At 41.7% G+C, this 15,680-nt stretch overlaps 1 protein-coding gene across 1 annotated transcript in view; it reads right to left on the reverse strand.

Moving 5' to 3' along the window:
* The window catches only part of LOC148419075 (calmodulin-binding transcription activator 1-like), a 78,653-nt gene that overhangs the window by 14,313 nt on the left and 48,660 nt on the right, over positions 1-15,680 (reverse strand). The window contains 6 exon segments of the mRNA XM_088423473.1: positions 541-675; positions 2,005-2,131; positions 3,409-5,258; positions 8,407-8,560; positions 10,152-10,223; positions 13,220-13,355. Of these exon segments, the coding sequence (XP_088279599.1) occupies positions 541-675; positions 2,005-2,131; positions 3,409-5,258; positions 8,407-8,560; positions 10,152-10,223; positions 13,220-13,355 (2,474 nt within the window).

Consider the following 15,680-nt stretch of genomic DNA (forward strand, 5'->3'; position numbering starts at 1 on the left):
GCAGACAAGCCAGAAATAAAAAATGGTGATGTTACACAACCTATATTTTGAAGTTGTTGAGCAAAACATTCCGGGGGATATCACTAAAATAGTCCATAAAAATTAATCTGACAAGAATGGCACAGCACTCTGTTTAAAAAAAAAAAATTCTAACCCAAAATGTTGTGTGCTAGTTAGGTAGTACATGGCTGAAAATAAAATATTTCACTAGAAAAACAACATCAACAACAACCTTTTGGATTATTAATTGAAATGTTTGGTTGTTCTTTTATTTCATGGGTCATATGCGTGTTGGTCCTTTTTTGAACCTTGTTTACTTATATTTTAACCCAAATTGTAATAAGTTATATACAGTATATCCTCATTGGGACCTCAGGTGTGCTTCATGAAACTCTTACTGCTGCTTGATTGGGATAGAATGTCACACACACGCATGGCCAACAATCACTGATGTGCCGTGCCACCTCAAAGTTGTTGGAACGTGAAAAGTATCAACAGCACACCTCATTGTTGCCACAATATAAAGTTGAATTCGCTCACCATCTAAAGAGAGCCAGTCATGCTGAGAAGATGGGAGGGCAGGAAGGTCGCGTGCTTTGTATTCAAACACCACAGAAGAAGAGATGACCTCACCGCCCATTGCCACTTGCAGCATGACCAGTCCTGTGTCATGAGCTGGAAAGGACCAAGTGATAAAGAATTACTGTACATCGGGACTGACCTCAATATAGACCAATGCTTGACTATAGTGGTTTTTTGTGTGTGTGTGTGTGTGTGTGTGTGTGTACTAGCAGGAAATGGTACATAGTCTTCAGCTACGTATTTTATTAGGCAATGCAGGATGCGACTCATGCATTTAAATGCACTACTCTGCTCATATACTGTATGTACTTGCTGGCCGTACAAAGACACTAATTTGATCGGCAACGTCAGAGAAGAAAAATGGCAGAAAAAAAATCATGATTACTGATTAATTGTCTGATTAATTCAAAATGTTATAACGAACAAAATTGGATTTATTTCTCTCCAATACATTTCAATGGACGTCAATTTTACATGACTTTTACCATTTGTGGGCCAGTCGGGTGCATATTCCCTGCACATAGCAGTGGTTAACTGAATTGTTTTTTTTTTCCAATCAACATTGGAGTGGTGCATATTTAATTAAGTTGACAGGATTTTGTCATATGTGTTTGTGTTACCAGTCATTGAATGTGTGCCATATTCAACACATTGATTCTTAATATATGTTGCTATAGGGTTTTTTAATGTATTTTTTTTTTAAACTATAACTTTAGGTTTTGTGTAAAAATAATGACTTTCTTGGATTAATCACCTAATCGTTGATTGTAAAAAATAAAATTTTCTTTGTTTTGAATGACAAATTGACCTGGTCAAGGAAACAAGGTAGTGGTAATGATTTATGTACAAAGAAACCAGTGTTCCTTGTATGCAACTGTTGTAAATGATTACAGTACATAAAGATAAATAGTTCAAATAAACGGGAAATATTAGTCATTTAGCCAGTTATTTATGGCTGATATTTGAAGGGCCATATTTCATCGGATGGTCAATTAATCGGTTGTGCAATAATGTACAGTAATTCAGAATTACAGTGCTTCACATACAAAGTGTGTCAGAAATGTTCCAGGACTGACGTCACAAAAAGATATTTTAAATCCATACATGCATTTGGAAGTAGTTTACCATCGAGTCCAAACATCCTTTCCCAGCTTTCTCGCTGACAATGTCGTCAAACGTTGAACGTTATTATATTTGTAAAGGCCGGATGGTTGATGCGAGAACAGGTGTACTTAATAAAATGGTCTTTGTGTTTACATGTTATTATTCTAACGTCTTGAGAGGATTATTTTGTGTTTTGTCCCCAAAGTTGGACATTTCCACATGTAGATGTAAATCATAATGTGTACAAATGAAGGTTAAAGCATAGGTGAATTTCAAATGAGAAAACGTGTCATGAGAAACTGTATAGACATGTATTACCTGGACAGTAGCAGCGTAGCACGCCAGGCTGGATGAGGGCGGCAGGGACGCTGATGTGGTCAAACAGGCAGCTGTACTCACTGCTTGACTCTAACCACGGCCCTGTGATGAGGACCTTCACACCACCCTGTAGCACAAACACTGCTTAATGGAATGTGACACCGCATGGTGACTTCATCACAGGAAGCTGTAGTGAAGTGAGGAAAAAATCTCCAAAAATACAACAATAAGGACAACATTGGAGCAGGTGAAGCTAATAGGAAAACGTTAGGGAAAATAAACCACCAAAATTTATAAAAATGTGGAAAACTATTCTTATCTACCCGTTTTATAGTTTAAACTGGTAAAGATAAACAGTTGTGCACATAACCAAACTTCTAGAGCAGCGGTTCTCAACATTTTTTTCCAATGATGCACCCCCCATCAAATATTTTTTTCAGCCATTTGTACTTGCATCTGTAAGTATACTTTATTCAGGGAACTCCAGAAGATATATCATGTAACATCAATTGATTTAATTCTTTTATTTCTGGCTTATCTGCTGGAAAATTCAAACACTAATGACAATGCATAGTCTTATAATAGCTAACAAAATATAAGCATGCAATGTTTTACTATGTCAATGACACAATTTAGCAATGAGTTCAGTCATGTTCCAGTTAGTTTGGTCTTAATTAGAAAATAAATATGTGCTGTTCTTGCCACGGCAATAAAAAGTACTGAATTAAATGTGATGCTACCTGCAAAACCCCTGTTTAAATCTCACGTAGCCCCTGGAGTCCCGTTACATGCCCATCGTACCTCCATCTGATAACCGTTGGTCTAATTGGCCTCAACTACAGAGTGATCTGCCTCTTGTCCATAGTCAGCTGGGATAGACTCCAGCTCACAAGCAAACCAAAAGATCTAGATATATTACTATAGATCCTACGACTGCGTTAGATAGCACTAAAATTAGATTAGCAGATACATGCAGAATCCCTGTTAAAATCTCATATACCCCCACGAAAGGCCTTCAGAGCATCCCCCCTTTGAGAACCGCCGTTCTAGCGTCATCTGCAAGGAGAAACACTTGCAAAAGTGTCGTGAGTAAAAATGCGCAAAACGTTTTGGTCTGAATTCCCCCTTCATAGGTTTAAACGTAACATAACGGAACAATGTCTTGAAAATGACCAAACACATTGCCAATTCATTGTCTGTACACTTCAGTGCAATACATGGATGAATTAATGAAGCCACCCAGAGGAATCCATGTAATATTGAAATTTCATTAACTCAGCAATCAGTTTGAGAGCACGATTCCATTTTTTAACAGCAGTACAAGCCGTCTTCCATCATGTGTCAGTCTGATTTAACTCCAGGCAACACTGATGAATAAATAATGATACTAATGTTGTTACTAACCTCTGGATAAGACCACTCTGGGGAGTAGTCTGTCACACCAAACAGCCGCCCGGTTTCTTGGAGCATTCCCAGAGCTCCCTGCTCCACTTCCGAGCCCTGCAGGTGGCCTTCCCCCGTGCCTTGCTCCTCTCCCACCGCGCCCTCCTGGGGCATCAGGACGCCATTAACGGCAGCCCCTACCCCACCCGCCGACCCTTCAACTGAGATAAAGTCATTGATGAGATCAGAAAACTGGCTTCCAAAGGAAGCCTCGAACCCTTCCAGGCTAATGGCTGCTCCCGCAGCTCCCGTTGTGGCAGTTACGCTGCCACCTTGTGGAGGAAGAGAAGAATTGTAGAGCGCCCTCTCAATGCTGGCGCCGGCGCCAATCGATTGAGGACTGGCCACCACCGAGCTACCGGCCCCAGACAAGGATACTCCATTACAAAGAATTTCATTCTCCGCTCCACCTGCAGCTCCGCACCCTCCTCCTGAATCCTCCCCGACTCCATTGCTATCTGTGGGTTGAAGGTAGTGTTCAGTGTCCACACTGGTGTAGGCCTCATGAGCGGCGCCAGACTTGAGCATTAACTCTCCGCCATTCTCAAGGACTTTGCCGTCATGGTGAACCCCATTGCTGGGCTGGTCAACATTAGCGTCTTGGCTGTTAAGGGGGAACGAGGCCACAGACCCCGCTTTTCCATTCCTCCCACACAGGGCTTGGTCTTGACTGGTTTGGTGCATGTGTGCGTGGTGGTCCCCGTTTGTGAGCGGGGTGTCAGCCGGCAGACTTATGTAAGCCCGGGTTTCATCCGATTCCTGTGGTGCCTCGGCGCCGTTGCTCTGCTGCTGCTGGGAGGGCTGGTTTGTGTGCGTGGACGTCTGGAGGAAGAGGTTCGGCGACGGGTGGTGCGCGGACTGGGTTAGACCCGGGACGCACGGTGACGACATGACAGCGCTGAAGTCCATCTGCTCCAGAGTGGTGCTGGGACTGAGGCCCGCCCCCTCTCCGACGTAGCTACTCTGAGGGGCCAGCGGCTGCTCCATCGGCGTCGCTTCTTTTTTGATGTTGTTGACGAGGGACGGGCTGTACACGAAGCCGTTAGACGAGCAGTGGATCCCGCCATCGTTACCGTTACACCCCTCTGTCTTTCCTCCGCCTCCTCCGTAGGTCTGACCCTGCTTAGGGTTATTAAGGAAGCAGTCGGGGTCAAAGGTCATGGCAGTCTCTGGAAGGCTGACTCCTCCGCCGGAGTCTAGCGAGCTGGAAAGAACCAACTCTCCTCCCTCTCCTAAGCCGACCCCGCCCGGATATGATGTAAACCTCTGATTTTCGGGAGCTACGGCCAATAGGATGCCAGTGGTGGCGCTCTCGTGGGGGGACGGCAGCAGGTGGGTGTGGCCAGCCGAATAAACCGAATCCCCAGTCAGCGTGGTGACTTCGGACATGAACACAGCGGTGCTCTGTGACAGGCCGGCACCGATGGCGAGCGCAGGGCTGTCGGCCATGTCACTGGTGATCGAGAGCGGGGAACTCTGGGTGGTGTCGGGGACTTCCACCTGATTGGTGGAGGTAGACGAGGACACTTCCATGCTGCTCTGCGGGAGAAGCGAGGGCTTGGTCATTCGGCCGTTCCTCCTGTCGCCCCCGCCTGCCCTGCTCCTGCGCCCCCCAGGACTGGGTTCTGTCTGGCCCTCTGACACATCGCTGTTCTGGACCTCTGTGCCATCTGCTTCTTCAGATCTCTGGCCTGCTGTAGCACCGCCACCAGCTGTAGCGCCACCCCCTGCTGCTGCCCCTGACTCCTGCTTGGATGAGATGATGCGCTGCTTGACACTGGAGCATTTCTGATGTAGGCTGCTCCCAGCACCTGACACACAAGGAATACAAGATTTACATTAAAAATTCAACATACAAAAAGCTTGTCAAAGTTGAAGCGGTAACTAATTCATCTCAAACAACTGCCGTTTTAAACATGGTATGAACTTATCATCACGCAATTTATTTTGACTGCACATGATCGTTAAGCTTAACAACAGGCGGTTATGCTTAAAATGGTGGTGAATTTTACCCTGATGGTACATTAGATGAATCCAAGGTAATTAACATTAATTGCAAATGTATTTTTATTGAAGCATGACAAGTTTAAGATACCATTGCAGAAACAAACACGTTTTGGAGGCAGTGGCTAACAAGACGCTAATAGTGAAGGGACAACACATGTAGAAACAGTTAACACATAAAAAAATATATATATTATAAAATATATATATTTTGTTTTAATTGAACATTAATTGTGATTGATCAAACCTCAAAGATCTGATTATTCTGATGGAAAAAAATTAAAGTAAATTGACAGCTCTTTTCATTCACTGTGACGTTGTCACCCAGTATTAGTTCAAGTAAACTTTGGCGCCCTCCAGTGACTGTAATGTAAACTGAAGGTATTCTCAGTATAAAGTTTGAGATTTTAATTGAGAGTCTCGATGCATCATTAAATCTGATACAACTCTTGGCGATGATAGAAACACTTTTTCTTGTCAAATTAAGAGCCCACTAAGTGGAAGATGGAGCAATTTATTCCTAACTTATTTTGTAGGGACTTTTTTTGTACAAAGTTATACAGCTGTATACAAATCTGCATGGTCATAAATGAAGCAATTTACTAACAGACAGAAAGATAATGTTACACGTTCTATTTTCTGGAGTTGCAGAATTAAATTGCCTTAGAAATAAAAAATAAAGTTGTACTTGCAAATATTATTCTATCAGACATAGATGGCACAGCACTCTTTTAAATTTGTTGTTGCTTTTTTAGGTTGAAAATGCTTTTGCTGGTTGTGGTGTTCTTGGCTGAAAAACTATTTCATGGGAGGTACATCACTGGAAAAAATGTTGAGAACCACTGTGATGGGCGATAGTGAGAATGAATGAAAAAATAGTGTGCCACATCTCATTGGCAGAAATACATGTTTACAGCAAGACAGAAATTGGCACCCTGTCAGCCAGTCTCTTGGTTCTTTTTTCTCCATTAACCTTTTTATTGTGTTTCTTATACTTTTGTAATTTAAAGCAGCAGTCTCAACATATCTCAAACTTAATTCAGTGATATACCCCCTATGAAATATGTTTTTAGGCCAAGTCCCTCCTAATCAGTGCTAAGGGACTACATTTGTAGTGGTATCTTTCAGCACATTTAATACAGCAATTCAGAAGATGAATCCTGTAATGTTAGATTAGATTTTGACTTATTTGCCGGAAAATTGTGCCAATGTCAATGTGCGTTTGCTCTGGATTCAAAAAGAAATATGTACTGTTCCAGTCATGACATTAAAACACAACACAATACACTTACTGATACTGACAGTCACATATCCCCTGAAGTCCCTTTAAGTACTCCCTGGGGAACTCATACCTCCATCTGAGAACCACTAAATCTTCATCTAAATCACTCATGCAAAATGCACGAGCACATTTGTAAAACATTTAAATTTCAACAAGCTACCAAAAACAAATTTGTAATCCTAAATTTGATGTGTACATGAAGCAAATGCAGAGATATATGTGATTTGCTGAAGAGAGAGATGAGTACTATTTAAGTCAACAAGCCACTTTGTTCTAGGCAGCTGTCCTTATTCGCCCTTCAAAACCAGATCAAAAGATGAGAGATTAGGTAATTTTCTGTGTGTGTGTGTGTGGGCGTGTGTGTGTACTGAAGTTATCTTGTCTCTCTGATGCTGATTTATGAATAATACATGCTAGATATTTCGGGCACCTCCAGCTCGGGCCCCTTTATCCATCCACCCTTTTTTTTTTACTGGGTTCTTTGGTGCAATGAATACTTGCCTATAGGTGGCAGCATGGGACTGATTTTTAGAATTATCACCCAAACTACAACTGCAATTGTTATTTTTATTATTATTTTTTTTTAATCAGCATCATAAATTCTGCATTTGCCACGTATCTCAACCGGATTTTGGAAAGGCAAGCCAGCAGTGTTTTTGGAGTCTTGTTTCTGAAGTTTGGCTATTACTTTTCCCATTCTTTTTAAAAGTGCTGTCAACAGATTTTAAAAATTAGCTATTATTTAAGATAGGTAATGAATTGATCTAATTCATCTCATTTTATTATTACCTAAAAATGTCTGTGAAACACCTTTAGCGTGTTTTTTTTTTCAATTTAGATACATTGTATTATCGTGGAAGTTCAGAACATTGATATACAATGACAAAAAGTGACTTCATTTATTTTCCTTAAAAGTCTTTTAACATATGCAGTTGTAATCATTTCCTTTCTGCTGTATTCGAGACTAGTCCAAAGCATTAGCTGCAACCCTTAGTTTCAAACATCAGAAGAAGTGGAGCTTTTTCCCTCAATTGCTACGTAATTAAAAATTAATATTAATATTAAACATTATCCACCCTGATTTCTTCCAAAGACATTAGTTTCTTTGCTGCTATCGTTAGCTGTGGCTGCACTTCCAACTGGGTGCTTTACATTTATGTGGTAGGCTAAACTTGAGCCGCTTCTGTGGTACGCAAGCTCTTTCTTACAAAGAATTCATGTCACTCTACCTTCATCAAAGTGCCATCGGGGTGTTTTTGAAGTTAAATTTACAATTCATTGGACCGACAACTCTCACATGATCATCCATTTTCTTACTCCTTATCAGGTTATGACCGCCAATCAGTTTCCACTTCAGGGTGTGATTGACCTTTGTTCCCCAAACCCTAAACACAAGCACAAGACGCCCGATGCCTTGTAACGGATCTGATCAGCATACAGAAAGCGTGGTTAGACATAAAAAGTTACATGAATGTGGTTTTTAAAAAGGCTCCATCTATAACTGTAATTATTTGTTTTTTAATCTACTTTATAATCATTATCACAACGACAGCTGTGGCTGTTGACCTGGCACGAATCCCATCGTCAGGTTTAAGACAATCGCGCGGGCCGAAACACAGGAACGAGAAAGGAGGAGGGCAGTGCGTGGCGAAGGAGTGTAAAAGATAACTCACACATAGGTTTGAGTTGTCCGATGAGCTCCTCCTTGCTCCACTTGGCCCATTCCTTCCTGTCTGTGTTGATAGAGCAGAGCACAGGGCCGCACGGCTTCCCGCTATCGTCCACTGCCGGAACATTCAGATAGTGCACCAGCACGATGTCCGGGTTCTATAACAGAGCAACACGCGTTCCGTTGGTAAAACACGGCCTTTATTTTTGCTCATCTGCTTCTATCAGCAAGAGAATACATTGATACGCCGTATTTGCAGAAGGAGGGGAAAAGGACACGGAAAGCAGAGGAGTATGTGGAGGTCAGGAGGGAGGTCGGATATTGCGTGTCAGACAAGATTCTCTCACCTGCCTATAAAACATTTAACGGCTCAAGCCCACTCACCGCCCTCCCTAACATTGCAGGGCCAGCAAAAACGTCCACACGTGTGTTGGTGTGCATGAGACTTAGAGAGTGAACGAAGCAAACGGGGAACGAGCGGGTCAGCATTCGGCTCAGCATACTGTAGCCCACCAGCAGACCTATGGAATTTATATCCCATGAATGATTCAACAAGTGTGTATGTGGCGGGTGTGAGAGAAGAGAGAGAGGCTCCTCTTGATAAAAGATTCAGTAGACAGACTCAGGTGAGGGGGAGGGCGTGCTGAGGTGGAACAAGAAAATGGCACAGTGGGCTGCTACAGCACCACACTGTGCGATGCAACAGAACAGACAGGCTCATTTATGATCATAGTCGCTGATGTGATGTGATATATGTGCAAAGAGCAGAAAATGGCGCATTATAGATCGAGGAAGCAGAAGTTCCCCTGCCAATTTTAGACTCAGAAAGTCACAAGAGAGTCAAGTGCGCTGAAAAATAAAATATATTTGATAAGGGGCAAATTCAATTTACAGCATGTGGTGAGAGTGTCCTTGTAAAATTCATGTGACAAATTATGCAAGACCTATTGGCAAGGAACGCATGAATATTTATTGAATTTCCATATTTTAAATGAACATCGTTGGGCATTCAATATTTTCTTGGAAATGAAGGGAATGTTTAAGATTCAACATGTAGACCTGGAGATGATGAGGTTCTGGTGATCCGCTCTTGTGTGGCCAAAAAGGGGAGGGATGTGTGCATCTGTTTGCATTTTTAAGATGTGCGTTTCTTTTCCATGAGCTGGGGCGTGAGTCTAAAATCTATACGTGCGCAATGTGCGTTTGCACGTTGTACGCCGCTCCAGGGTGTTTTCCTGGAGCGGACCACATGGAGTGTAACGCCTTAAGACCTTGATAGGTTGTGCAAGTGAAGAATAGTTGGAAAAGTTCTGGCAGGAAGAAAAGTTTTCTCAGCAAACCGTGTTCACATAATACCAAATATATCCTGAGTAGGACGATAAACCCAGCGATGGCGTCCAGTTTTATTATTACCCGACTTTTTAGTATAGTCTGCCTCATTAAATTTTGAAGAGGAGGATGTTTATCAATGGTTTATGTTGGAGGTTACTGTGCTGTTTTGAAAATCTAATGGACAATTTAGGAGATTAAACATGTGGCGCGTAAAATTAACAATATACTATAGAGTTTCTGGTAGTTTAATCTGGTGTAGAGTTGCAAATTAAATCTTAACATAACATGCTTGATGAAGAAATACATGTCGCGCCAAATCGACGTAGCCGTAAACAGCTAAGAAAGAGCAATTATCACCACATTTAATTTATACTTCCCTGTAATACAAGAGAAGCTGGGAAAGGGGGCGGGGCTTACCTGCAGCAGCCAATAGCATCTACGGTGGAAGGTGGGGATGATGGAGGAGTGGACGTAGCAGCCATACAGACACTAGAGAGAGGAGAGGAGATTTCAGGGGGGGGGGGGGGGGGGTAGGGGCGGGGGGCGGCAGAAAAATGGAAGGAGTGGGATACAAGGAGAGCATGAGGTGAGGACAGCAAAGGAGAGAACAGCAAAGGAGAACTCAGGTTATAGCCACGTAGGTCGTATTCATTTCGGAGATAAACATGCCCGTTGTATCTTTGAAAAGGTCCTTCATCAGATGTCGACTTACAAAATATCAATATTTGGCACCGGAGTATAAATATCGTAAGAGAATCAATATGTAGACGCTGTTTTGGCTCCTGCGGGATTTCCCTGCGCAAGGTTGAATTGGTCTTTTATCAAGGTAATTATAGTTAAAAGTAGAGATGCAATGAATAATCGAGTGCCAATCAATAGGGGTTTCCCGATACAAAATCTTCCCCTCCAATCAGATATAAATATTGCAGCCTAGAATACTGCCCAATACTAGAATCGATCCAATACCAGCTGGAAAGATGCATGCTTTTATTTATTTTTTAGTATGACATTATAGAAAAACTTGATCAAGTGATACTTTTCAAAAGAAGAAAAAAAGCCAGCAACAAAAAAATCCAATGAGATATACATTCTAAACATTTGATATGATGATGACATGATATCTGACCGGTATCCAGTATCATAAATGGATTGGGGCAGCCCTACAAATTGATCACCAAATTATTTAATAATTTTTGGGTTGTCATTGTTTTGAGACCTAAAGTTATCCAAATGTTCAGAATTGTATCCTCGATTGGAAATATTTTCAGATTTCTCAGAAAATAGACTTATATATATAATTGGGGATGAGTACTTGACTCTTGTTTATAGTCACCGATACTAATGTTGAGTAACGATATCTCTAATAATTTTGATACACAAAATTTCCCCCAAAAGACAATAACATAGTTTTAACGGAAAACCAATGAATTTCATTTCCCTTAAATTGCTTATTAAATTATTGTCAATTTTCTATTCATCTAATTGGTAATTTTGAATTCATGTTTGCAAAACTGCTCCAAGAGCGCAGCCCATTCTCATATAGACTCTCATAGCAAGTATTAAGGTGTGGGCGGGGCTTACCTGCAGCAGTAGAAAGTGAAATTAACACAAAATAAAACACTTTCAAACATTTGCATTTACACGAGAAAACACCGATCAAGATTTTATTTGACATGTTACATACCAAGAAGGCATTGACAAAAACATTGCTTTGAATTTTCTCAATTTTATTTTGTCGTGTGTGTTCACGAGGTAAAACCATACAATTTTTAAGTAGAACCCACATCTACTTAAAAATGTATTTGGATGATTTGATTGTTTACAACCATGTGACGGAATACAATTGAGGAAATTCAGCACAATTTTTTTCAGTGCATGAACAAACTCATCCATCCATCCATCCATCCATCCATCCATCCATCCATCCATCCATCCATCCATCCATCCATCCATCCGTTTTCTTAACCGCTTGCAGTCACAAGAGTTGCTGGTGCCTATCCCAGCTGTCTCCAGGAACACCCTGAACTGGTTGCCAGCCAACCACAGGACACGTATAGACAAAGAACTAAATACACCTAAGGGCAATTTGTAGCGTCCAATCTAACTACCGTAAATGTGTTGGAGAATTTGGGAAGACGCCATGTATCCAGAGTAAACCCGCGCGGTCATAGGCAGACCATGAAAACTCCACACAGGAAGGCCCGAGCTGGAAAGGAAACCACGACCTCCGCACTATGAGACGTACGTGCTAACCGCTCTTCCATTCCACTGCCAGCATCCGAATCAAAACGTGAAAAAAAATGCCCTATTTTTGATTTTAATCAAAGGGCGGCAATTAACGCAATTCCGAAAAATCTCGATCGCCGAACGATAAAACAATAGCTAGATTGCTCGATCGCGGTAGCCCAATTGTACACTTGACATGCAGGATACATAATAGCGACATCAAAAGTCTGTTCTGTTTGCTGCCTCATTCGCACTCTCATTTTCTTGCCATTTTGCCTCTTCTGAGGAGAAAGCCGCCAGCTATCTAAAGTGTGTTTGGCCAAAGGCAGAGTGCATTTCCATATATTTCCATCTGATATGAGGAGGCTCTCAATCCAGAGTTGTGTTTTTCCTCCCTTCACTGTCCTCCTCCTCTCCCAGCGCTCCGCCATTCCTGCCTGCCCCCTGCGCGACACAATGCTTTCTTGCTTGAGGGGTCCCGGGAAGAGGTGACACAAACAATTACTGAGCAACTACCAGGGAGAGAAACACTTTGCCTTTGGATGTGTGCGCCTGTGTGTGTTTGTGCACGGCGGCAGAAAAACGCATGTCAGATGATTGTCAGTGTGAGTGTGGGGTTGTAAATAATAGAGGCGCAGATGGGAATACTTGATCTCAATTATTCCCTTTGCCTAGGTCTGCTGTTCATTTATGCACAACTAGTGAGCCTCGCGTACACATCCATGTGCCGCTTGGCTGTCGCTCCTTTTGCTTTCCAATCTCCCTCCGTCTTTCTCCCTCTGACACATGCATGCTCACTGCTCTCACCTCTTGGAACATTCCTGCTGAATAATCAATTTCGGAGCTGCCCGATGTGACTCAAACACACACGCGCGCACAAGCGGGCACGCACAGACGCTGCCTTGAGACTGGATCGATACCCCTCTCTGTTCTGCTGAAGAAGGCATTGACATCATTCCTGGCTGCGGGCCAAACACACTCTTATCCTTCAGAAAGGGAGAGAGGGGAAGGGAGACGGGGACAGGAGCAGGGAGAGCGAGGTGGAGGGACAGCTCTCACGCATAAACACACAAACACACCTACACGCACGCCGCACACAGGTATATCTAGCTCCGGCATGTGTGCGCTTGTGTGTGCCCTTGCGTTCCACGCGCGTGTCTACAAGGAGTGACTAACATTATGGATTGGATTGGCAGCCAAGCACAACTCAGCACAAAACCAGATCACGGACTTGTTTCCTCTTGGTGGCAGCCTCTCACCTCCACACCCTGGACTTTGAGCTTCATGTGATCCTCTCGGGTGGTCTTCCCGTCTTTTCTTTTTTTCCAGCAGTAGCCATCTTTCCTGTACTTCACCTTCTTGCGGTTGTAAAGGATCATGGAGCCATTTTGAGGCCTGTTTCGGAGAGAAAAATAATATGTTCAAAGGAAGCGGCCAATGTGAGGAGTCATTGATGGAAGAGAATATATATTGCGCAAACTGCTCATTATCTTTGATATTGTCACTGTTTCATTGCCCTTTGATATAGTTCGTGTTTCATTGCTCAGTGACATGGAAACTATCCGGTGTTATTGGCAAAGAATGTCAAGGTTACACTCCCAAATTCTAAACACACACAATGGAAACTGCCCTATGTGTTAATATTTAAGTAGGTCCATCCATTAACACAGCACAAGCATTCCCGGTAGCGTCTCAGCACATGTTCTGTACATATAATATTATGTCAAAAAGTATTAAGACGATCATCTTAAACAAAAAATTACAGGGATACAAAACTTAAATAGCTATTTTTAGCTGAAAAAAGTTAATACCATGACGGTAATATGACAACTAAAATATTTTTCATGTACATTTAATACATCCATTTTGGCATGAGCTGTCAAAGACTGAAAATGACAACTTACACACTCTAGACCATAGGTGTCATACTCCAGTCCTCGAGGGCCGGGAACCTGCATATTTTTCATCCTTCTTTCTCAAACACACCTGGTTCAAAGGATTGTGATTATTTTCAAGCTTCTGCAGAGCTTGCTGATGAGAAAATGATTTGAATCAGGTGTTTTGGGGAGAGTGGAGGTTATAACCAATCACAGCTGAGCTTGTGAATGTCACATGACCAAATCTAAAAAACAGGTCATCATTAGCTGAGTCTGATTTTTTTTTTAAAGTGATACTAAGCTTAATTAGTCATTTTTAGCCATACAATGTTAATATTTTGTTTATGATAAATTTGATAACTATTTTTCATTCACAATTATTACCTCTAGAAAAACAATTTTCCATTAGCTGGCAACTGAAATAGACATGGCACATGATTCAGGCTCAGGTAACAACAATTACGTCTCAGCTTGTATACGTCACATGACCAAACCCAGATAACAGTGATCAAATTAAATATAGAGTAAATATTAACTTATTGGAGCTGAAAATGGATAATAGGTACCGGTAATGTATCCCTTAATGTGGTTTGACTGGACCCGTTATGCCATTTTGCATGTACAACGGCTCGGCTAAATTCATTTAGCCCTGTTTGACTCTTCAAAATAGTACTACAAGAACAATGTTACATCAATCCGAACAAGACACGCCAACAGACAACAACAATGGAGGTGACTAAAGTTCTGCAGTATTTACTTCTCATACTGGGGTGACTTTTCATTATTGTGTGATTTAATTTGTCATATGTTCTAAAATAGTGCAACATCCTCGTACACACTTGCCATCAAAGACGGATTATTTTTTACTGCTTTCTCCCAGCTCATTGTCCTGGGAAATTCCCTTTGGCATTTGAATAACTATCAGAGGTGGAACACCACCGGGTGTGATCAAAGTCTTCAACACATAAGCCTCACTGTCCTCATCCCATTGTGTTGAAAGCAATTGCCTCTGTTCCACTGACCTCGCCATGCATTTCATTATTTTAATGAGGTAATCGCATCAGTTGTACAACCATGCAGTGTCCGGATATTCTTATTATGCAAGTTCTGTCGTGAAGACACATATATGCCAGTTTACAATGTGAAGAGCTATGCATCGATGAAACAGATTGAGCAAGAAGTGGACATTGAAGGGTGACGCCTAGAGCTTCAATAATTAATCAACGGCTAATTGATGACCAAATTAATGAGTATTTTTGATCATCGATTAATTGTTCTGACGCAGCTTTTGGCTAGCTAACCTATATTAGTTCCAGGTCAATATTAAATGCCATTTTTTTATTAAAGGGAAGGAAATTAAAACTGAATTTAAAAAAATTCTTACAAATGTTTAAAATCATCATTAGCTATGGCCCTGGACAAACTGGAATCACACCCCAACTTACAAATTGCTGTCCCATACCATTTAACCACCAAATCCCAAATCCATTCAAATCTGATTACTTTTGATGACAAACATGACATCATCTAACAGATGAAAAATCCAATTTAGATGGGGTGCACGTGATCTACATGAGATGCCGTCTGAAGACTTTTACTGAGCAATCATAGTGACTTTGTTTCAACAGTGGCTAATGTAGCCACGCCAATATATTGAAAATTTGTATTTTTTCATTTAAAATCACTTAGTTTAACCTCCAAGAGCACCGGCCATACACTGACCAAGGCAGAGCCCAGGGTGTTTTTCACATTTAGGAAACATTTAAATTCATCTATGTCACCCATGTTTTGCTAGCAAGCTAGCGCTAAATAAACAAGCATTTGTTGCCACATTCCAGTTACA

Source organism: Hippichthys cyanospilos, chromosome 9 (assembly GCF_059441005.1).
Source record: "Hippichthys cyanospilos isolate Australia breed blue-spotted pipefish chromosome 9, RoL_Hcya_1.0, whole genome shotgun sequence".
NCBI classification, from domain to species: domain Eukaryota; kingdom Metazoa; phylum Chordata; class Actinopteri; order Syngnathiformes; family Syngnathidae; genus Hippichthys; species Hippichthys cyanospilos.